Raw genomic sequence first — 24,780 nt, 5'->3', positions numbered from 1 at the left:
GTGGTGTATATGTGCCACATTTTCTTATCCAGTCTATCACTGATGAGCATTTGGGTTGGTTCCAAGTCTTTGCTATTGTAAATACTGCTGCAGTAAACATACGTGTGCATGTGTCTTTATAGTAGAATGATGTATAATCCTTTGGGTATGTACCCAGTAATGGGATTGCTGGGTCAAATGGTATTTCTGGTTCTAGATCCTTGAGGAATCACCCAAATTCCTTGGGGAATTTCCACAATGGTTGAACTAATTTACACTCCTACCAACAGTATAAAAGCATTCCTATTTCTGGTGTTCCTATGCTGGTGGGGTTTTTTGCAAAAATCACTGACATCCTAACAATCTTACCTACTCTCTGTAAAATTTGCCTTCTTGTCTCCTGTGAATTATCCTGGCTTTCCTGCCTCTACGTTGACCCTTCTTGCTCCCTCTCCTTTCATAGATCCTTCTCTGCCTGCTCTTAAATATTGGTATGATTTCTCCAGGGCTCCTTCCAAGGCTAATGGCTCTTCCCATTCTATGGCTTTCATCAGAACAAGCTCTTCTTACCCCATGGTGTTGCCTCACACTTCCTTGTCCCTGATTTTCAGGTTTATCGACAGTCTGATCCTCCTCACCTTAGCTCCACAACCTTATTTCTGGCAGCCTATTGGACATGTCTACCTTGTCCCATTGTTGCCTCAAAATAAGCGGTCTAAAAATATACTCATAGAGCCTGTTGTCTTTATCAACTAAATACTTCTTAATCCAACCCCTCTTCTTTTCACCAGGGTTTAATTCCTCATCATATATCTCACCTGCTTATATGCGTAGATCTAATTGTATATACCCTTCCCCATTCTCTTCTCACACAATTTCAGCCCTCTCTACTACTGATTTTTCCTTATTGTGGTATATTACTGATTTTTATTATATCAATAGGAACTTTAAAATCATTAAGAAATAACAGTTATTGTAGTAATTTAGGAGGCATAAATTTCAATAACCAAAAGTAATTATTGTTAACATGCTGTCATATTTCCTTCTAATTTTTCCTACACATATATTTTCCATAATTGAGATCATCCCGAATATCAAATTGTATCTTTCACTTTTAAAAACTTAACAATGGGCCAGGCGCGGTGGCTCACGCCTCTAATTCCAGCAATTTGGGAGGCTGAGGCGGGCGGATCACCTGAGGTCGGGAGTTTGAGACCAGCTTGACCAACATGGAAAAACCCTGCCTCTACTAAAAATTAGCCGGGCGTGGTGGCACATGCCCGTAATCCCAGCTACTCGGGAGGCTGAGGCAGGAGAATCACTTGAACCCAGGAAGCGGAGGTTGCAATGAGCTGAGATTGCGCCATTGCAGTCCAGCCTGGGTAACGAGCAAAACTCCATCTCAAAAAAGAAAAATCTTAACAATGGATGGTGAAGTTAGATTCATATTCAACAACTTCCACCAAAACAAACTCCGGAAAGACCAGAGTTAAACATGAAAAATTAAGCCATGAAACACATGGCTTAATGTCCTCAGGAACATGTTCTCAGGAACACATGGATGAATATTTTTTTAAATCTCGCAATAGGGTAGGCTTTTATACATATGATGTGTAACACAGAAGCCGTAACATAAAATTTGGTACACCGGACCACACAAAAAGTGAACATTTCTACATCACAAAAGTAAAAAGCACCATAAACATAGCCAAGTGGCAACAAACCAGAGTGAATATTGTAACTCTGCACAAAAGGCTAGCTTCTTAAAGACCTCCTTACAAATCCATTCAAAAGACCACTCGATTAAGAAAAGGCAAAGGATATAAACAGAAGTACAAATAGACCTGGGACAATGTGGTGGACATCATACATGATGAGAAAAAGGCAATTAAGATGAAATACTGTTTTTCACCTATTAGATTGATTAGCAAAGATCAAGAAGTTTGATGATGCACTGTGTTGGCAGAGATGTTGGGGACATAAACTTGTACTTCCTATGAGGAAAACAGCCTTATAATGTATAATTTTTATAATATTTTGCCCAGTAAAATATTTATCTATCTTTGAACTATCAGTTCCACTTTAGAGAATCCATCCCACAAATAGACATGCACGTGATGCTACTGTAAGCAAGAATGCTGATTACAGCATTGTTTGTAGTAGCACAATTGGAGACAACCTAAACATCCAGTAATAAACGGCTACCTAAATGAATTCTAGTTCATCTGTACAATAGTATATAACCATTTTTAAAGCTAAATCACCTTTATTTGTATTATCAAATGATCACTAAGATAGATTTTCATTTAAAAATTAAAAGTCTACAGTATGTTTAGAATGCTACCGTTTGTGAAGGAAAAAAAATGTACATGTAGAGATTTTAATATGAACCTAATGTCTCCAGAAAGCTGTATAAGAAACTGCCAACTGTGATAGCATCTAGAGAGAACTGGTTGTTTAAGGGACAGGAATGAGAGGGAGAATGATTTTCCACCTTACATCTTTTTTTCCTGTGACTTTAAGTTTTTTTTAAACATCTTTTTTTTTTTTTTTTTTTTTTTGATTCAGAGCCTTGCTCTTTCACCCAGGCTGGAGCACAGTGGCGTAACCTTGGCTCACTGCAAACTCTGCCTCCCAGGTTCACGCCATTCTCCTGCCTCAGCCACCCCAGTAGCTGGGACTACAGGAGCCCACCACCACGCCCAGCTAATTTTGTATTTTTAGTAGAGACGGGGTTTCTCCATGTTGGCCAGGCTGGTCTCAAACTCCCAACCTCAGGTGATCTGCCTGCCTCGGCCTCCCAAAGTGCTGGGATTATAGGCCTGAGCCATGGCGCCCGGCCTATTTTTTCAGACAGTTTCACTCTTGTTACCCAGGCTGGAGTGCAGTGGCACAATCTCGGCTCATTGCAACCTTTGCCTCCGAGGTTCAAGTGGTTCTTCTGCCTCAGCCTACCGAGTAGCTGGGATTACAGGCATGCATCACCATGCCTGGCTAAATTTTGTATTTTTAGTAGAGATGGGGTTTCACCATGTTGGTCAGGCTGGTCTCAAACTCCTGACCTCAGGTGATCCACCCACCTCGGCCTCCCAGAGTGCTGGGATTATAGGCAGAAGCTACCGTGCCTGGCTGAAACATCTGTTTTTAAAGCTATATAATTTCATAATTTATGTAGCCAATTCTCTATTATTGAGAACTTAGGTGGTTTCTATTTTTAATGCTTATAAATCTAAAACGAACATCATTCTGTATATATCTGCATATTTCAGGTTATTTCTGTAGGATAGATCCCTAAAAGTAGGATTACTGGGTAAAATATTAAGAACATCAGTATCCATCCATTAGTATACTGTTTTCTTCACAGGAAGTACCAGTCCATGCTCACACCAGCAGGGTGTACCTGTCCCTTTGTCTTTTCAAAAACTGCAGGTAATTTGATGGACACAAAATGATGCCTCATTTAAAATTTTCATTTGTTTGATTGTGACTGAGGCTGAACATTCCCACATCTATATCTGTCTGTTTCATCACTCTGTGGTCTCTTGTGAGTTATTGTTTTATGCCACTAATTTATTTACTGTGGTCTTATTATCTTCTCAATTTATATGTGCTATTTGTATTCTAAGGATATTAATATTTTGTGATATTTGTTTCTAACTGTCTTAGGTCTTTAAAGATGAATAGGAGTTAGCCAAGAATCCAGCTGGAAAAGGATGCTCCATGTGTGGAGAAATAGCAGGCCTCCAGGAGAGAAAACCAGGGAGACTGCAAGTCTTCCAGGATGGCCGGAGTTGGTGGTCCTTGCTGGAAGCTGCTAGATGGAGTGGGAGAGATGAGCAGGAATCCAGAGAGTCCTGTAGGCCATCCATGCCAATGCAGTTGACCGTTATCTCAAGATAATGGAAAACCGTTAGGCAATTTTAAACAGGGAAGTGTGTAATAGGTTTTATTCACAACTACCCAAAAACCTGAAGGTTTGATCTCCAAAATGGATTTTCTCATGGTAATTTCACCTGCCACTCCACGAGCCTCCATTGGTTGCCCTCTTCCTTTTTAAAACAATTAAACTCAATTATTTCACTTAGTCCTTTTATTAATAGCTCTTTCCCTTGAAATGCTCTCATCCATTTGTCTTTTCTTAAGACATGTTTGGCGCTGAACTATTTATAGGAACACTTGAAGCAGAGTTGAACAGTTAGATGACCTTTTTAAGCTTTGTGATGCCAGAGACAATTTTTTTTTAATGCCTCTTCAAATGGACAACCACTCGGCTTTATACCAAGTACTTAACAAAGATTGGATAGGGCATATCGACCTGTGGAGGAGGAATAGCCTAGGGTTGAAAATCACAGGCTCTAGAGTCAACTGGGTTCAGAACCCAGCTCTGCCACTTACGAGACATGCGATCTTGGCCTACATTTTTGAAATCTCTCTGAGTTGTAGTTTGTGAGGATTAAATGAGATCAATATGTATCAAGTACTTAGCACACTACTCTGTGCTTGGTGTGTGTATCAGAAATTGATGATATTCTTTTGTAATCCTATTGTACCCTCAAAACAGCAATGCAAATGACTGTGGAAAGCAGCCCTTTTCTTTGAAGATTTGAAAATAGGTATCTGAGGATGTGCTTATCTGTATTCCATTCGATATTAACTGCTTAAAATTCTTTCTTTGTCCTTAAAGTATTCTTTCTCTTAACCTTGGAGTCCAGGGTTTTATAAGTAGATATCTTGGCATTGTCCTCTGGTTGTTAAATTTCAACGATGAGTCTTCTCAATTTTTTATAATCACTTCTGGGACATTTCCTTCCATTATAAATTTAATTACCCATGCAGTTCAGTTTGTTCACACTTATTATTCATAGGTTATACACCTTTGCCCTATTCTGAAGGTTAATTTTTTTCTTACATATTTCTCACCAACGTATTTAATTTTTCCATGCTTTAGATTTGAATTACTAGTTTGTCTTCTGTTTTCTTTAGTTCAATGTTATTGCTTCTGTCAGCCATGTACATATTCTCTAGCATTCTAATCTTTCTTTTTTTTTCTTGTTTTGCTTTTCTTAAAAGGGGGCAAATGTAATATAACTTCTATACTTTTTTTTAATTTACTTTAATAGTCAACTTACTGAGGAATAATTTACATACAATCAAGTGCATCCATTTTAAGGGTACAGTTCAATGATTTGACAAACCTAAGGGCATGTGAAAACACCACCCCATTCAAGAGAAGGACCACTCCATTACCTCAAGCCAGTCCCCTTGGGCCCTTTGTGTTAACTTGGAATGGCTTCTGTTTCTTATTTCATCTCTTTATCTACAGATCTTGTCACCCACCGAACCTGAGACCAGTACCCTAGTTATTCTCCACTGTATTCCCAGCTCCTGGCATAATGCTTATATAGTAGGCATTTAGTATGTATTTCTTGAATAAATTGTAATTGTGAATTTTGTAATCATTGCCTTCTAAAAGTTGTTTGAATCTTTTTGCTGCAAACCCTTTTTTCGTTGTTTTGTTTTCATTATTGATTATTGGTATTTTTCTTGAAGGTCTTTTTGATATTGCCTGTGATATTTTGATAAGCTCATTTATTCATTAAACATGTATTGAATATCTTCTCTGTGCCAGACATATACAGTGGTGAGCCAGAAAGATTAAAGTTCCTGCTATGTGGGGCTTACATTGTACCAGGAGCTCACATTATCAGAAAGAAGCTTTCTGCTCTTCTTTACTCTGTTATATACCCAGAGTCCGTGTGACCTTCAAATGATCCTTGAGCTTCCTCTGCATAGGCATCATGATCCATTTGATTATACACCACACACATACACACACCATAACCCCAAGGCTGTTAAATAACTTTGAGAGAGAAGAGCCTGAACCAAGATTGGGGCTGAGGAGTTGGAGAAGTAGAGGTGATTCAGAAGGGATGTGGAAAGTTACGATTGGAAGATTTGTGATTGGTTGCATATAGGGAGTTCTGGGAAAGGAAAGAATTTAGGATGAGTCTCTAAGTATTTGACTTGGGCAGTTGACTGCATGAAGATTCTCCTACCTGAGGAAGGAAATATTGGTCATCATGAGCACTTCAGGTTTTTGTTTGTTTGTTTGTTCTTGAGACATTGTCTTGCCCTGTAGCCCAGGCTGGAGTGCAGTGGCGCAATCTTGGCTCACTGCAACTTCTGCCTCCGGGTTCAAGCAGTTCTCCTGTCTCAGCCTCCCAGATAGCTGGGATTACAGACACGCGCCACCACACCCAGCTAATTTTTGTATTTTTAGTAGAGACGGGGTTTCACCATGTTGACCAGGCTGGTCTCAAACTCCTGACCTCGTGATCCGCCCGCCTCGGCCTCCCAGAGTGCTGAGATTACAGGCATGAGCCACCGCACCCAGCCGGGCACTTCGGTTTTGGATGTATTCACTGGAAGAGTCTATATTTTAGTTGACAAGTCCAAAAGGCAATTAGGTATATGGATTTGGACCTCAGAAGGAAGGTCTGGACTAGAGAAATATTGGTAGCCAATGGCATCTATATGGCAGGTGAAACCTTCGACAGATGCAATTACTGGCAGAGATCTTATGAATAAGAAAACTGGTTCACATATGTGCCCTAGAGAATACAGCATGTAAGGGGCAGCAGAATGAGATGAGCCCACAAAGGAGCTTGGGAAGGAATAGCTAGGCCGGATACAGTGGCTCACACCTGTAATCCCAGCACTTTGAGAGGCCAAGGCGAGAGGATCACTGGAAGTCAGGAGTTTGAGACCAGCCTGGGCAGCATAGTGACACCCTCTCTCTACAAAATGAAAATTAGCAGGTCATGGTGGCATGCTGCTGTATTCCCAGCTACTTGGGAGGGTGAGGCGGAAGGATCGTTTGAGCCCAGGAGTTTGAGGCTACAGAGAGCTATAATAGGGCCATTGCACTTCAGCCTGGGTGACAGTGAAACCCTGTCTCTGAAAAAAGAAACCTAAAACTGGAGGTCTGTGTATTGCAGTGAGTGCTCTTTAGACATTAAGACTTGAATATGAAGACTTGACCTCCAGAAATTAACAAGTAACAGTATCATGGAGGCATGCAACACAGTATTGTCAGATGGCATGGCCTCAAAGATGCATAAGGGTGAATCAGTGATCTGAAAGCAGCAGTAGGCTCCCGGAATACACCAGCACCCTCCTCTGGGCCCTGTGGAATATGGGGACATGCTAGAATTTAGCAGCTTCCTCTTGCACATTTCAGTTAAGGCAAGTAGGTGGAGGATGTGTCCTTCCAAGTCATTGGAGGTAGATGAGTTTGCCCCACAGAGGCCAGTAGAAAGGATTCAGCTTTTATTGTTCCTAGGATACTTGAGTTCAGGTTGCAGAGGACCCAGAAAAGGCACAGATGTGTTTATAGGATGGGTACACAGAGAAACCAGCACTTGAGATGCTGATGAAGATGACAGAAATGAAAGGCATTACGTTAGGTGGTTTCCACATCACACATTGGATGCTAAAGCTGATATGAGCCTCCAAGTGCTCAGAGGCTGTGATTATGGCGGCATTTGGTGTTTCTGGGAGGGGACAGAGTAAAGCAGAACCTCAAGCACTGAAGAGCTTTCGTTACTGCCTGCTGTGCAGCAGGGAAATTGGAGTTTTGAGTGGAGGAATCTCAGAAAAGAGTATAATCCTTGCAATGGTAAAAAGAACCTGTGGGCACTTGAGATCTGATGACAGAATGAAGAGCAAAGGCTGGGGTGGAGAAGGAAAGCCAAATGGGAGTCTCTTGCGCAAAGAAGCACCAAGAAACTGCCAAGCTTCAGGAGAGTGGAAAGGGCAGTGTGTGTGCGAGCATCATCACCTCGCTGTTTCTGTGGCTGTAGGGCTGCTGCTTTGTATTTGGTTGTGTTGCCCTTTCTGCGTTAGTTTTTCATGCCGTATTTCAGACAGCGTCTGACTCATTAGGATCATCCTAATGCACGGCATTGTGTAGCACCTAGCTGCCATTTTCACGGCAACTTCTGCAAATTTTTCTTTGAAATGTTCTTGCCCAGTGGTATGGTCAAGAGGCTGATAGCCAGAATCTGCAAAAAAGAAAAGCAAAGAAAAAAGAAAAAAAAAAGCAAATGATAAAAACCAGGGCAGGGTCAGGATTGAAATAACTGGTGATTCGCCCCCTCCCACCAAATTTGAAGATTCACTCAGATTTTTGATGACTTTCACAAAGCTGTGATCATTCGAAATAAGAATTCTTACAACTAAGGAAGAAACTGTTCATGCAGTAGTAGTTTTGTGGTTCTGAGCCAGTGAAATATTTTCCCTTAGGGCAAAGAATAACACTGGGTGCTTTAAGTGAGGCAGAAAGAGCAAGAAAGAGAGGAGGGAACCATTACAGCATTCATCTCGAAAGTGCATCGAAAATTTGAATCATGACTCTTGATTGCTTTAGACACATTTAATTCCAAGATCTAGAGCTGCTTTTCTTTAGGTAAGGACTTTGGAGAGCTGGGGAGACAAACAAGTATACATAGCAGAATTTCCTGACCCTGGGCCTTGAGCTCAGTTGATATAAATTGTTGAGTGTTTTAAGCTATTTTCTCATTTCCTTAAACTTTGGAAGACCTTAGGTCTTTACATTCCAAACAGTACTCCTTTTTTCCTAGCTATTCTAAGCTAGTTACTAGCTTTTAGAAAAATGAGTTTAGCAACGGCTACTGTTGCCCATTTTGTTTTTCCAAGAAGCCCATGCAGCATACGAAATGAAAAATTGAAACAATAGATGATTCCTGGAGGTAAATTCATGTTATAAACCAATTTTGCCTGTGGAACAAATATTAGAATTAAATTATTTTGTCCCCTCTTTGCTGCCATCATTGCCAAAAAAGAAACTGCTTTGGAGGAGTATGTGGGTGTCAAGAAGAACAGTGATACTGTGTTTTATAAATAGCCATTAGGCTGTGCAAGAAAGTGTGCCAGAAATTGCTGTTAATTTACCTAGCTGCTATCTAAAATCTTGTTAGATTAGCAGCTGCACCTGAGGAGAGTCTGTATCTGATGTATTCTATTTGTAAAATCCTCCCATATCCCTTTAGAAGTGAATGAGCCCCAGTTATTTAGCAGCTGCTAGTACATGGATTCCATGCCCAATCGCTGTAGCCCTTTAGGATTGATACTGAGCGCTCAGCAGCTCCTCTGAAATACTCCAGCTGGTTCACAGAGGGTTAAGATCAAAGTCTCAGCAGTGTCTTACATTCTGAAAGTACCGGTTCCTAAACTCTTCCCTTCTCCTTTATGATTCCTAGTATCATAAGATTTAGTTTTACTCTTGCTTTTAAATGCAAATAGACCTGACATTTGAATTTTTTAATGTACAATGCCTTTTTACTTTAAAAAACTTTATCTAAAACAATTTGTCCTTTTTAAGATAAAGTTTCCCAATAAGTTATATGAGCTCCCAATACCCCCTCCCCGCTGCTCCCAAGGAAATTTATATCCCCTCCTCTCATTTCTTTGCCTGTATTTCCATTCTTCTATTGCTAAATATTACTACTGGCATCACATGGATTCTTTAACCAGTGCTCCAAGTTAAAAGCAGAGCAGTCTGTGATCATTAAGAAGACGAGAGAGCCAGGCACTGTGGCGTGTGCTTGTAATCCTAGCTCCTTGAGATGCTAAGGCAGGAGGATAGCTTGAGCCCAGGAGTTTAAGACCAGCCTGGGCAACGCAGCAAGTCCCCATCCCCCAAAAAGTTTTTTTAATTAGCCAGGCATGGTGGTGGGTGCTTATAGCCACTTTGGAGGCTGAGGCGGGAGGATCACTTGAGCCCAGGAGTTTGCAATTGCAGTGAGCTATGATCATGACACTGCCTGGGCAACAGAGAGACACCCCATCTCTAAAAAAGAAAAAAAAAAACATAGAGAAAATGGTGTCTCACATGCCTGACTCAGTCTGCTTCTCCTTAGTCTTATGCCTTTCAATCTGGAGTAGCTGGGGTAGAGCTAGAGATAGGCCATAGCCATCTGAGTATGAGGCTGTGTCTAAGGACTGTTGAGCTGTCTGTTGTGGCTAATTATCCACACCACTCTACCTTCTGTACACACACTATGGTGTGACTGTAAGGATGCAGGATGAAGGCAAGGTTATGGCATGAGGAGAGGGAATAGTAATTGCATTAAGGCATAACAAGTGTTAAGAAGAACAGCTTTCATTTATTGAGTCTTTCTATATAACAGGCTTTGGGCCAAATTCCAGACACACATTATAAAGCCTAGTCCTCCCAGCAGCCCTTAGCAGTATTATGCCTTTTTGACAGATGAGGAGACATGGCCTTGTGTTAAGAAGCTTGCCCGAGTTCACACAAACAGTAGAAGCTGGAGCAAGGCTACAAACCCAAGCCTGTCTGATGGGCAAGCCTTGCTCTGGAACTGCTGTCCTGTACTGCAAGTGAGCTGTCTGGTTGGGGGTGGATGGTAGGCGTGTGCACTTTCAAGATGGAGGTGAAGAAAGCGTGTTGGCCTAATTCCACAGGTTCGACTGTGGTGGGATCCTAATGTGGACAACAGAAAGGGAAGTGAGAGCCAGAATATGGGACAAGGACTGGAAAGCACAGGTCACTATCTGGGTACATGCAAATGCGATCGTCATGTAACCTCTGAATTTTTTCTTCCTTTCTTTTAAGACGGTCTCGCATTGTCGCCCAGGCTGAAGTGCAGTAGCACCATCATGGTTCACTGCCGCTAACCTGAGTTCTTGATTTGTCTCTGTACACTAAAGGTTCAGTTATCCATGTAAATGGAATGAAGCCAGATGTGAATAAGGCTAAAGAACCAATAATCTAAGGAACACTTCAGTAGCAGTTTGCCATTTGTATGTGACTTGTTGAGTAGATTTATTTTCCTAAATCTGTTTGCTTAGTCATGCCAGAATGGTAATGGATCAGCCTGCGCCACGAGCAAAGATCAAAGTGGATTATCCATAGGGGAAGATTAGACAATTAATTCTAAAGGAAAAACTTTAAAATTCATTTGAAAGCATAGCCTCAGACACACTGACACCTTTTCTTTTTTTTCCTCTGAATTCATTTAGAACATATGCTGTCAGGAGGATAAGAGATGCCTTCAGAGAAAATAAAAATGTAAAGGATCCTGTAGAAATTCAAACACTAGTGAATAAAGCCAAGAGAGACCTTGGAGTAATTCGTCGACAGGTAAGATGGTTCAGTGATGTACTGTTTTTCATTAAGAGCTTTAAACTTTGACATATTCCCCTTGATTAGACAGCAGTGCTTTTGGTGTTGGTGATTTACAGAGCAGGATCATGAAACTCTGTTCCTTGTACTAATACACACATGTAAAGGTGAACTCTCATATTTTCAGATTCAAGTTGAACTTAAAATACCAACTTTCCAGAATTTCCAGGGAGTGTATCCTTCTGGAAAGCTGATACTTTAAGTATGAGAAACTTCTGCATTAATTTTTTTGAAAGCTAAGTTTTTGTAAGATGTATTGCACATGTATACTTGGATATATTTCAGAGTATAAATATATTCTCCCTTTCCTAGTATTTTTAATCATAATTCAGGATAAACAGAACGTGGCCCTTTTCTTGAAGACACCATTGTAGGTGGTGAACCTGAATTACGTTGCCACATGGGGGGTGCATCTGCAGGTGCAGATGGTGTAAAGTACAGCTGCTTGGGTGCTGACCCCATAAAGGAACCTGGAGGGTGTGTTAGTTTTCGTTTTGTGGAAGTGCCAAGGATCACCTTGACTTGTGCTTCCTTTTCTCATTCTCATGAGGTGGGTGGAGCATGTGCAGCGGCATGATCTCCTGCGTGGTCTGATAACATCCGCAAGAGTAATTAGAACGTCAGAGGTTAAAGTCACCGTCCACTGATGGGTTTTCTTGCTCTCTAAAAAACACCCTTTTCACTGTTTTTCTTTGACTTAGCAGCAATCACGCAATAAACTCCATTTCTGCTTCTGTTCGTGTTTGTCTTTCACTTGCAGGAAATTTGCTTATAAAGTGTGGAGGGGGAAACTCTTTACCATTTTTGTAAGTTATGCTGTACTGTTTTGAAAGGGCTTCTTTAGCATCAAGAGATGCCAGCTTGGCTGACATTAAATTAGATAATAATCTTTCCCTGACCCTTCTTCATGCTTGACTCTAAAAAGAATTCAAAAAAGAAGCAATATTTGAAACTATAATTTGCAGTTTATGTCAAGATTAAAGGTCTTGTTATATTGCCTACATAATGTAACAGTTCTTTCTAGAATAGCATTTCGGATTCTCATAACCATCCTCGAGTTCTACAGCTATTTAGTAATAGAGTAACTGCCACACTCAGACAGGCCTAGGAAATGATCTCTAACTAAAGCCATGAGGATAGTAGGGTACTCAGAAAAGAAACTGATCTGCACATTTATGTGTACTTTGAGTCGCATTTATGTGAGTCAGCATTTTGAAAACTCTAGAACAATGGCATTTCCAGTCACGAGTAGTTGAATTTTATGAGGTCCTTTAGCAGTGGAGCATAGAAGAACAAGCAGCTGAGTTCTTATTTTGCATAAACTCAGAAAGATTTTGTTCTTTGGCACTTACTCTGTGTAGAGGTTGGCAAAACAGGCAGGTTTTATCTTTAGCGTAAAATTATCCAGAGTATAAACTGCCTAGAAAAGGGGGATTGTAAATAATCTGTGCCATCATTTCTCCTGCTATATCTAATTGTCTGTGTCACTTCTTGGTTTGAAATGCTCAAACTACCCTTGCCAAAAAAAAAAAATACTAAACTGGCCCTCATCTGACATCCCAGTGAGTTCTCCTCCCAGAACAGACTCACTGGAGCAGTGTCATGTGCAGGGCAAGGGTGCCCTCCCCAGGGCAGCCTGGCCACTGCACATTCCTGATGGAGAATACACACGGCGACCTTGCAGAACAGCTTGCTGTCACCACCTCAGGGATGAAAGCATTCTCATCCCTTCAGAGAACCAGTTAGACAACAGCAGCTGGAAAGTTTCTACTCACTTCCCTTTCATGTCAAGACTCTTCCTGAATCCACATGCAGCCTTTACCGTAGTTAGGGCGTAAGGCACAGTGGCTCCCCAGGCCATCTGGCTGCAAGCTGGCGTAAGTTGCCTTTGGACTAACAGCCTATGGCAAGGTGGAGAGTCTGTATTCTTGCACACTGTCCTCTGTATCTGGCTGCTGTAGCAGCCTTCTGACCTGTCCTCCGGGTGCCCCTGCCCCCACTCCACCCCACACATGGTCTGTTCTCCACACACCACCACCACAGTGATCTTTTTCAAAAGAAAGATCAGGCCACTGCCCCGTTCAACCCCTTCAAGGCTCTTGCTTCGTGACACCCTAACATAAAACCTGAAGCCTGTGTGAGGTCCCCAGAGGCCCTCCATTGCACTCCTCTCCCTCATGCTCCGTATTTCCTTGAACTTCTTGCTCCCATCTCAATGCTTGTGCACCCCCTGCCTGGAGGAGTCCCTCCAAATGTTCCCGTAGCTCCCTCCCCCTTCCACCCAGGCCTGTGCTCAGATTTCACCTTCCCATAGGGGCCCCCCTGGGACCGCACTATCTAAAACAGATTCTCTCTGTCTCCGCTGCCCTGCCTTAGTTTTCCTGACAGCACTTATCAGTACCTACTATGACATTACTTGTGGCCTTGTCTATTTTCTCCCTCTTCTGCAAGACGGCAGGGGCCATGAGGACAGGGATCTCCCCTGTCGCTGTCATCATCTCCACTGGGTGGCGAAGAGCATGGACTCTGGGGCCAGCCGGCCTGTGTTCACATCCTGACTCAGCCTACTAGCTATGTGACCCTGAGCAAGATATTTAACCTCTCAGTGCCTAGTGCAAACTGCAGATGACAGTAAGCCCTACTTCATGCGTTGTAGTGAGGATCAAGTACACTAACATATGCAAAGCCCCCGGGATAATGCTAGCACATAGGAAATGTTATGCAAATGCTTGCTGTTATTATCCACAGGATCTAGAACATCCCACATAGAGCTGGCTCTTAGTAAGTTTTCACTGACTAAATAAATGCATGAAGTATGTTCCCTGAGATCATACATCTCGGTCGCAGGGTCTATACCACCAAAATCAGGGTGTCTTTTTGGCCACCCACAGTCTCCCTCCTGAAGGAATGAACCATGAAAGGAATATGGAAATCTGATGGGGATCGTGACATATTAACCCTCATGGAGTTGTGATACTCTTCATATCACGTCTCTCTTCCACTTGATGATTTGGACTCCAAGCCCCACCCACCCAGGTGCACATGGATCCCAGCTTCACGGTTCCACCAGTGAGGAAGCCCACAGCCACTTTCCAGCTGCCAGACATGGCCGCCATAAAGGCAGTGCTCACACTGAAATCTCACCCACAACACTTACCTGCTCACCCTGCTTTCCACTCATTCTTCAGAGGGTGGCTTCTTCAGTCACGTGAGTCAGCTGTGGTGCTAATGATACCCCTCCACCCCCCCGTCCCATAACCCTAGTAAGTTTTGCTTTTTAAAATAAGTCTCTGGACAAAAATGATCTGGTTTTCTGGGTAGAGAAACCGAGATGCAGGAAAGCTGGAAGCCTTGTCTAAGGCCACATGGCCAGGCGTGAGCTCAGGTCTTCTAGCTCCTTAGAGCAAACTCAGAAGTTCAAGGACATGGGCTCCTGAGTCAGTAGAAACTGAAGGATAGTCTTAAGTCATCCTCCCATTTTGTTCCGATGGTATTTAAGGACCACTTCAACTCTCCTCAGAGGTCATTCATTCTTCCTTTATGTCCTTAATGTGCAAGATCTTCAGTCTTCATTCTGGCAACCCTGAGGGATTCTAGATACATCAGCATTTATTAGCCTTCACACAGCCCTTAAGGATTACTCTCATTCCAAGAAGTGGCAGCTTGTTTTTCTTTCATGATAAGCAAGTCAGCCTCCTTTTGCCCGTTTTCCATGATTATGGCCCACTCAGTAGAAGCCAGACATACACGTGTTCTTTCCTTAGCATTCTTGGACCACGTCTCCCCTGGAAAATTACCATCCAGTCTGTCAGTCTCGAATCTCTTTCCAACTTCATGCCTCATGTCATATCCCAGAATTAGCAGAGACATTCTTCTACCTTTTGATAAAGTGCCATTATTTCCATATAAGATGATTCTGTAAAGCCAGCTGACCCTGAAAGCTCTTATAGGTTCTCCCTCTCTGCAGAAAGCAAGTTCTGGGCTAGCCCCCACTAAATCTAATTTCCCTATCTGCCTCCCAGGTGAGATCAGAAAGATTTGAGAGGCCTTTTATGTCCAGACCAGCTGGAGCCAGAAAGAATGGACAAACCTGGGTGGTTTGTAGGCTTGGGCAAATAGCTCTCAAACAGTCTGAGCAGCAAAGAAGCACCAAAGGATTTCTACCCCAGACAATTAACAAGGCTTCGTAGGTGTTTTACATCAGGAACAGCAAAAAGGCAGCCAGATTTTGCTTTTGTCTTTGTACTTTGCTCCATTTTGCTGTTCTAAATAAAGATACTCCTCTGGACCCTATTTGCAAGGCATTAGTTAGAATAACTATGAGTAAACTGCCCTGGCTTATTGTAGCTCTGCAGTTTGCCACACCCCTTTGGTTTTTAAACAACTCTAGTGTACCTTGTTTTGTGTCACTATTTCCTGTCTGTTAGCACCTGCTCTTCGAGCATCTTCTAGAGACCTGCAGCATCAGCATCACTGGGGCGCCTTCCTTCCCTGTGTAGTTCATAGAGATTTAGTGTTCACCAAAGAGAAAATATTTTCTAAGCATTTTGAAATAGAGTTGTAATCTTTGTTATAGAGCTAGCTTCATAGCCTCATGTCTAGAGAAAACAGTAAAATAGAGTGTTGGGAATGGGAAACAGGAATGGGAATGCAGCACCAGAGAAGTTGCCAGAACTGGGTTTCTGGATTCTAATGAGATTCCCCTGAACAAATGAATTAAGATCATGATTTCAGGAATATGCAGCCAAATCTAAGTATTTGGATGAAAAAACATATTGTTACTATAGTACATAATTGTGCAGTAAGAAGATAAACTGGATGTGTTCTAATTCTAGATAATGGTAGGGTTTTGGAGTCATGCCCATCTTCCCATCAGCTTTTCAGGGGTCACTGTTTTCTACCACAGCAGCTGTTCTTAAGCTTGTGCTTTTTTAGTTAAGGAACTGAAAATAGTGGATGTATTACACCCAAGTTCAGAATCTGCAGTTGTAAGAAATTAAGAGCAGACACTATGTACAGCCATTAAAGATCATTGGAAAGGGGTTAATATTACACGTAGCATCCATTTTTGTTAATGTAAGTGTGAGATGAAGCATTTTCAGTGTTTCTTAGCTTACACTTTTTTTTTCCTTTTGTAGATTGCTAAGCAAAGTAATTTGCTGAATTTATTGATGTTTGGGGTAGTGGTAGTTGAGTCTCTGAAACCATACTTAGTTTTACTTTTATTTGCTATTATATGGTTCAGTGTTTGAATGTGCTGTTGTGAAATTAGAAGCTAGTGAATCATGACCAGGCCCTCTCTCATTGTCAGTCACTGCAATATCCGCTCCAGTTCCCTAGATGGTGGTTAAAACTTTAATGCAAGTGATATCTTACCCACAGTTCTCATCCTTTTACAACAGCCTGAGAAAAAGTAGGTATGTTTGAGGTCCTTTGCAGGAAAACAGATAGTGCACCCCTTATCTCTCCACTTGTATGCATTTACCTTAAGTATTATTAATATTTGATAGTTTGAGAGAATTTATAAAATTTATATGCCTATTGTTTTAGTGGAATAAACGGAAGTCAATCCCTATCTAAGGGACATTTAAAATACATGAAAATGATTATATACTATTCACAATAGCCAAAAGGTAGAATCAATCCAAATGACCATCAACAATGAATGGATAAACAGGATATAGTATATACATACAATAGAATATTATTCAGCCTTAAAAAGGAACAGAATCCTGCTACATGTTAGAATATGGATGAACCTTGAGGACTTAACACTAAATGAAATAAGCCATACACAAAAAGATACTGTATGATTCCATTTATATGAGGTGTCTAAATAGTCAAATTTGTAGAAATTGAAAGTAGAATGATGAATAACAGGGGCTGGAGGAGGAGAAAAAGGCAAATTGTTTAATTGGTACAGAGTTTCAATTTGGGAAGTTGAAAAAGTTCTGGTCATGTTTCACAACAATATGAATATACTTAACACTGCTGCACTAAACGCTTAAAAATAGTTAAGATGATACATTTTATGGTTTGTGTTTTTTCCACAATAAAAATAAATCCCTTCTTTTTCAAAACGAATTATAGCCAGTCATTGGTTTTTTTTTTTTAATTGGAAGCATGAAATTAAATTCTTTAGATGCTGGTATTTAGGGATAGGAAGCTTAAGTCATTTGAAGCTTGAACTAGTGAATTTACATCCGCGAGCCCTCTGTTTTCTCATCTGTAAAACCAAAGGATTATACTGTAATTTCTAAAGCTGCTGCCAGTTCTAAAATCCCATGGTTCAACATTCACATAAATATCTGTCCCCCTCTTCTCTATTTACAGAAACTACTGATACGTGTTAGACTGAATTACTCTATGCCTGGTTTTCCTTGGCCATTTTTCACCAAGAACTTAACACTACAGAGTTTAGGCTGCAGATGAACAAAGTTATATGCCAGCTATATATTTATATTATTATAGATTCCAAAGACTTCTCTTCATCTAGCCTTTCTGTTAGAAGGAAACCCAGAAAATTGAATTATTTCATTCATATTGTTAGCACCTCTGCTGTTAGCCTTCTTCCTTCCTGGTAGAAGATGTGTTACCAGTACTAGAATACATCTCTGATCAGACAGTTTTCTTCCAAAGAAAATGAAATAATAGTTGAAGAACAATAATGTAATAACTGATAGGCAAAGAGAGATTTAAATGCTTTTCCCAAGCCCCATCTTAATGTTTATACTAGTGTCTTGGTTTGATTTCTCCCTGTTCCCTGGTTGGCTTCTCAGCTATGTTCCACATCATCTGCTGGATAAGTAACACACACTGTATCGTTTACAATTCCATTGCCCAAGGTTTCTTTTCCTAGATATTTACTGAGCACCCACTCTATGCCGTATAATTATGAAATGGGGAGTTACCATGGAATTATGAGGTCCTTCCGACCTTGTAGAAGTTCTGTCTCATTTTGACTCTTCAGGGACCTAGCACTCTTCCCACTTCTAATGTCCCATCTGTTCGCTCATTTAATAGAACAGGGATAAAGGTTAAAAGCATACCCCAGCAGCACTTTCCCCTATACCTTTATAAATCAACTACGATTAAATCAAAGGATCAATCTACATATTTAAAAAGTAATAATAGGCTGGGTGCAATAAAAATGTAATAATAGGCTATTGTAATAAAAAAGTAATAATAGATTCACACCTGTAATCTCAGCACTTTGGGGGGCCAAGGTGGGTGGATCACTTGAGGTCAGGAGTTCCAGATCAGCCTGGCGAACATGGTGAAACCCCATCTCTACTAAAAATACAAAAAAAATTAGCCAGATTTGGTTGCAGGCACCTGTAATCCTAGCTACTTGGGAGACTGAGGCAGGAGAATTGTTTAAACCTGGGAGATGGAAGTTGCAGTGAGCCAAAATCGCGTCACTGCACTCCAGCCTGGGCGACAGAGTGAGACTCCATCTCAAAAATAATAGTAATAAAATAAAAAGTAATAATAAACCCATCAGAGGCAAAGGATATTTAAATACTCTGTCTTGGACTTCAATAAAAATCCTCAGGAAAGCAACATGAATTTATATACAATGACCAGAACTGCCCCCTAAGTGAACCCTATATCTTTTGGATATAAGAAGTTTTTCCAGATGAGTGGAAAATTCCCCAGCCCCCTGTCGAAGTTTAAGAAAGCAAGGCAATGAGACAGTTTGTTTAGTTTTATAGCTTGGCCCCTGTATGACATTCATTTGTTCAGTCTATTTAATATATAATTCCTCTGCAGCTATAAAAAGATGTCTTCAAATAGGAATTTGAACTAATTTCCTCCCTGCTTTTTCTAGAAATTCCAGTAAATCCTCAAGTCTGGGGCAACAGCATTCCCATAGTTGGCGTTCCTGTGGAAGGAATGTCTCTCATTTGGTTGGAGATTGCCTGTTAGTTTTGCTTGATTCCTCCGAGGATGATGTGCATAAAACAAGATTCCATTTCCTTTCTAAAAGAAGCCTGTCCCTATGCGTCTTTCATATACAACAGTTTTCCTTTAGTGTATTTCCATGTGCTGGAGCGCTCCCAAAGAAGGCAGCAGTAATGCTGTGTATAGAAAACTTTTGCAAGAGTTTCATTTGGGAATTTTTATTATGATATCCATCCTTCTCCCATTTAGTCCTCATATCATTCACTGTGGAATTCCTTAAAGAACTGTTTTGATGCTGATGCAGATATTATTAACTCTGGCAGAGAAAGCACATTGGTCTCACAGGCGAGAAGCGGAAGTTCTCAGCTCAGCTGGTATTTTACCTCATGATCTCGGGCAAGTTGCTTATTTGCCTAATTTACCACATCTGTAAAGAGTCAAGTTTATGATGGTGGTGGCAGCAGTGATGATGTGTGCTTGTCAGTGCTGCTTCCTTACACACACACTGTGCACCACACTCTGTACTCCACACTTTGAATACGTTGTCTCAGTGTCTCCTAAGAGAAAGGAACTCTTATCCTCATTTTTTTAGGTGAGGAAATTCTGACCTGACATGCTGGGGTAATTCTCCCAAGGACACACAATTAGGAGAATGATGGGCCCACCTGCACTCTCACTTGTTAGCCAGCTCTCAGAAGAGGGATCAGATTATGGGTGGCCTTATCTTGACAGAAGGAGACAAGACATTGAAGATGAAAGACGGTGGCAAGATGCATGTTTCCTTTTTCTAATTGTTCATTTAGAGCTCTTGTTAGAAGGTAACAGCTTACCCTCTGTAGGCTCATGAATAGCTTGATCCCTAGAGGCCAGGCTCCTTTATCACTTATCAGAAAACTCTCTCTCTCTCTGCTGTCAAAAGAAAATAAATACGAAAACTACACTCCGAAAATGTGAAAGTTCAACCACCTTATTTAAGAAGTATTTGCTCAGAATTTCCCCATAGATCTGAAGGCTACAGCTCCAATTGTGCTTTTCCAGACAAGCTATCACTGAAGTACCCTTAAGTGGAAAGTTTTTGATGCCTCACTGCTTGTCTTGTCCTTTCAAGTAATCAAAGTTGACTCCAGTCCTGCTTATGCAGAAGACCTTCTCCCAAGATGACAAAGGAACAGTGTCACATCTTTTAGGAAAGACAATCCAAGGGGCTCCCCCTTGTTTGTGTTAATTTGTATGTCTGTGTTGCACCCTCTGAGGCGCAGGGAGGTGATGGCCCCTTGCCTGCTGTGTATATGAGGGCGTGCACTCATTTTCTGAGCCCTTGCCTGCTGTGTATATGAGGGTGTGCACTCATTTCCTGAGCCCTTGCCTGCTGTGTATATGAGGGCGTGCACTCATTTTCTGAGCCCTTGCCTGCTGTGTATATGAGGGTGTGCACTCATTTCCTGAGCCCTTGATAGCTGCAGCTGAATTTTCTTTTCGGACTGGATGGATTTCACCTGTGTATATGTGACAGCTCATTTCATCAGTGCTGTTGGGAAGATCTCTCCTAATTATACATCTATCAGTCTAAAAAACGGCGTGGCTTTTTCCTCCCTGAGATGTAATAGGAGTGGTGAGTAAGAGAAGAGGTTTTGAGCAAGGTACACCTAAATTTAAATCCTAATAACACTTACTCAGTAGCTGTCTATCCTTGGTCGTGGTATTGACTCTGTCTAAAGTCATGTCATCACTCAGTGTTTCTACTAAAGGTGAAGGAGCACCATTCTAGTTTTGTACTCAATGTGTTTTTGAAATACCAGAGCCAAGCTATCTGTCAGAAATTGTATATCTTCCCCAGTCTGGTAATGAAGCTGCGATTTCATGGATTGGTCAGTTATGAATACTGAAAAGGCGCTAAGAATTCTCTAAAATGTGGTACCAGAATGACCTTAGTTTGATTAAATAATGCTAGTGTGGAGTTAAATCAGTATTTTACTTACTTTCTTTTCCCCAAACATTTCCATTTCATCCAGTCTAAGAAGCACTTCTCTTCTCCCCACTCCTCCCGCCTCTTCAATGGAGTAAAAATAGCACCAACCCTGAAGTCATAAGGATTCCCCTTCAAAGTCTGTCACAAGTTAGTGATAGCATCACCATGAAGTCCTCACCTCTAGGCCTCACCTGTAAAAAGTAAGAATTTGAGCATATTGGTTTCCGAGATCCCTTATAGCACAAGAATTTTTTCAGGAATTGGCTCTATTGTTACAACCTAAATTTAACTGCCTTGTTGAGATCCTTGGGTTTCTTTCATTAGGCTATTCCACTCCACTGATAAGTGAGTGCATTTCGGAATTACACACAGAGATAGCTATGCCGTGGGGGCCCAATAAATACTCACTGATTGTTGGCCCAGCAAGCCAGGAGACCTAGGTTCTGCTCCCACCCCCCACTGGCTGGCAGCCAACCCTCATAGGCCAGCTTCCTCCTGTGGATAAAGAGGATTGCTCAGTGTATCTCTAAGGTCCCTTTCATGCCTGACATTTTCTGGTTCTGAAAATAAATGCTAATGATTGCCAAGTCCCACAAACACCCTGGTGAATGCTGGATTTTGACCAAGGGTGAGCTATGTCACTGACCCTCTCTATTGACTGAACTGACTGTAAAGGGAAAGCCTGACTGCCCAGATCTCCCAGCAAGTGTGTTTTCTTGCACATGGGGGAGTAACTGGATGATGTAATGCTGAGTTATGTAATGCTGGTTCTTCACGGTTGGCCCCAGCAGCGGGGCCTGTTTGAGAAAAGCCTGGAGCTGCACTTTGTGAAAGCTTTTGACACCCAGCAATGGCAGGAGTGTTGCATGGATCATGGTGATTTCTGGGGTACTGTGACCTGGAAAAGAGAACCTGCCTTTTCCTACAGTGATAGGTTATACATATGTCATTTACGAATGAGGTTTCCCTCCCTGGAACTCATCAGAGCTTCTGAGAAGGAGTGAGGTGGAGAAGGGAGAGCTGGTAAAAATAGCAAAAATAAATTTTCCTCTTGCTTTGAACCAGGTTCTATTTTAGCAGAGCCAAACTTAGTGTTTTGTTTTTTAAAAAATAAGTCTCAGCTATTATTTGAAGCTCGCTGCTGTCTGTATAGCCGTTCATGTTTTTTGTAATGTTAAAGTATTTTTCCTACTGGAAATAATTTTTGAAACTCAGCCTGTTTTTTTATAAGACATTGACCATACTTTTTTCTCTCCCAGGCAGTTCAGGGAACCACTCGGAAAATGGCTTGCTCCTGTCTGTTTCTGTACTGTGTTCAGCCTGTCCCCTGATAGTCGTATTTTATGGCCAGCCTCTGCAGTATTCCAGTTGATTCGTAACCATGAGTCTCTCTCCAGCCAGATTGCAGGATGCCGGAGGGCTGGGCCTTCCATGTCCTTGGGACCTAGCACAGCACGAGGCACACAGCACACCCAGTGCACTTGTGTCTGCATTCACCTCCTCCCCTAGGGAAGGCCTTCAGTGACCTTCCTGCCCCTTTCTTCCTGCTGCAATCTCATTGTTCTCTGGACCAACAACAGACTTTATTGTGACTTTGCTTGATAGCATGATCACATTGTTTTAGAATGGCATTTTAATAAGTCATCCTGTCCCTACCCTGTGAGCTTCCAGAGGATTCGCGTTGTTCTTATTCACTGTGATACCCCCAGTGCCTTGCTGATGCAGAAAGCACTCCATTAATGCCTAATATAATAAGGCCAAGCTGGCTTGGTAGGAAAACATAGGGAGTTCCGCTGAAACTCAGAAGGATGGTTCCAGTCCAGACTCTGACTTGCTTTCTGGCCAGAAGACTTCACCTACCCTGTGCACCACTTAGCATCTTTGCGAGTAGACAAAGTGAGATGATGTGCACTAGCACCCTGTGGAAACAGCAAAGCTGCTGATCAGTGTAAAGCAAAAAGTGACCGAGGCAGATCTCAATCGATAGAGGTTTATTTGGCCAAGGTTGAGGATGCACCCGGGAAAAAGAAACACAAGTCACGGGAGGATCTGTCATCTGTGCTTTTTTGAAAGAGGGTTTTGGGAACTTCAGTGTTGAAAGGGGAAAGAGCATGCAGGAGAGGAAAGGGAAAAAAAGGAGAGAGGGTAAGCAGTGAGGCAAGTGGTTCCTTCCTTGTGAGGCTCTGACTAGCGCTCAGTGAGTCTGCATTTCACATGGGATGTGAGGGAGGGAGAAGTCAGTTATCTGGGAGCAGAAGGAAGGCAGTTTTTGTGTGACTCACTTCCCAAGCTTCACTTTCCCTTTGGCATCATGAGTTTGGGGTCCTTCGATTCTGCTTTTCTTTCACACCAGTGAGTCCTGTTATCCTTAACTAACAAACACTCAGACTAAAACTCCTCCTTTACTTGAGGAAGTGGGCATATCCCTTTCCAGAAAAGAAGCCAAGGAAACTAGAGTATTCCCCTGTCCTCCAGCCCACCCCCAAAGGCAGTTGAAAAGAAAAGGTGATCCATGAGGTAAGTTCCAGCAGGATGAAAGGAGACTGTGGAACTCTTTTATTTTCCCTGGTGCCCCACGGGAAGGCATGAAGGCACAGGCCCAGGAGTACAACAGGAGTGGTTTCAAGTCCTGGCTGTCACTCCCAAGCTTTATGAGTTTAGGCAAATGACTTTCTGTGGGACTCTTTCTCTTCTGTAAAATAGGCATAATTGTCTGCCCTTCCTAGGGGTGTGAAGGAGACTGACAATGTTTGTGAGGCACGCAGCACAGCGCTGGGCCCATGGTAAGTGTTCAGTAAGTAAGAGACAGCTGCAGCCTCATCTATACTTCAAACTGCTTTTTCCTTACTACTTTTAAAAACTCAAGTGCTAAAACAAATCCTGATGGAGACGTTCCCACTTTGGTTTCAGCCCCATAAGTGTGCGGAAAGGGAGCAGCTGTCCGTTCTTCTTTCATATGCTTCTGCTCTCCAGCCACTTAGACGCAACACGAGGGGCCCTGCCCAGCTGCAGGCTCTCGGCATGCTGTTCTTGTTATAATACACGTCTGACTTCCCCGGCCGCTTTTCAGTGCGTTAAGTGGAGCTGTGAAGACTAAATTCCAAGTGACAGTTTCAGTGTGAAATATTTATTGCATGCTGATAAAAGAATATCCACCTGAATAGAATCAGGAGGGCCAAGGGAAAATTGCAGTCCATGTAATCTTCCATATTTTAAACGTTCCCATCACATTGCAGACTGCTAGGCAAGGAAGTGAAATAAAGGCTCCAGGAAAAATCTCATGGAGGGCAAGTTGGTGTTTGGAAGTAAAAAATGGGAGTCCCTTAATTTGAATAAAGGTGTTCTCAAATTCAGAAGATGGGGAGGCAGGACCAGGAGCCATTAGGAGGCCTACCAAGCAGCTGTCCCAGACAGCAGACTACTGTATACAGACAGAAAGGCCTGATTTCACAGTTGTCTTTTCCTCCATACCCATGTGCGTAGAATGGTGCCTGATCAACAAGATATGCCTAATCAGAGCTTCAGTGAAATTTTCCTTGGATTTCTGTAATACCCATCTCAGCCTGTATTTCCGAGCATCATGGAATGTCCCCTGGAGCAAGTTACCAAAGTCCAGGGGGCGTGGGTAGTTAATCGTCTGTATTTGAGGAATTTGTTTTCTGATGACAGATGAAGGACAGATTTCACGTGTGCATGTTCA

At 41.9% G+C, this 24,780-nt stretch overlaps 1 protein-coding gene across 12 annotated transcripts in view; it reads left to right on the top strand.

Moving 5' to 3' along the window:
- The window catches only part of LYRM4 (LYR motif containing 4), a 229,555-nt gene that overhangs the window by 33,297 nt on the left and 171,478 nt on the right, over window positions 1-24,780 (top strand). For 11 of the 12 annotated variants that reach the window (XR_010112375.1, XR_010112376.1, XR_010112374.1 and 8 more), the window contains one exon: window positions 11,044-11,164. Coding sequence is in view for 8 of the 12 variants with exons in the window: in XM_063605132.1 (XP_063461202.1) it covers window positions 11,044-11,164 (121 nt within the window). In the remaining 4 variants the exon portion in view is untranslated. Of the gene's footprint in view, window positions 1-11,043; window positions 11,165-11,756 lie in introns of those variants that run through there. The other variant, XM_014345209.6, reaches the window with a different exon arrangement.

Source organism: Pan paniscus, chromosome 5, assembly GCF_029289425.2.
Source record: "Pan paniscus chromosome 5, NHGRI_mPanPan1-v2.0_pri, whole genome shotgun sequence".
Classification (NCBI taxonomy): Eukaryota; Metazoa; Chordata; class Mammalia; order Primates; family Hominidae; genus Pan; species Pan paniscus.
The sequence above is the reverse complement of the archived record's forward strand: the minus strand, read 5'-3'. Positions and strand labels throughout refer to the sequence as shown.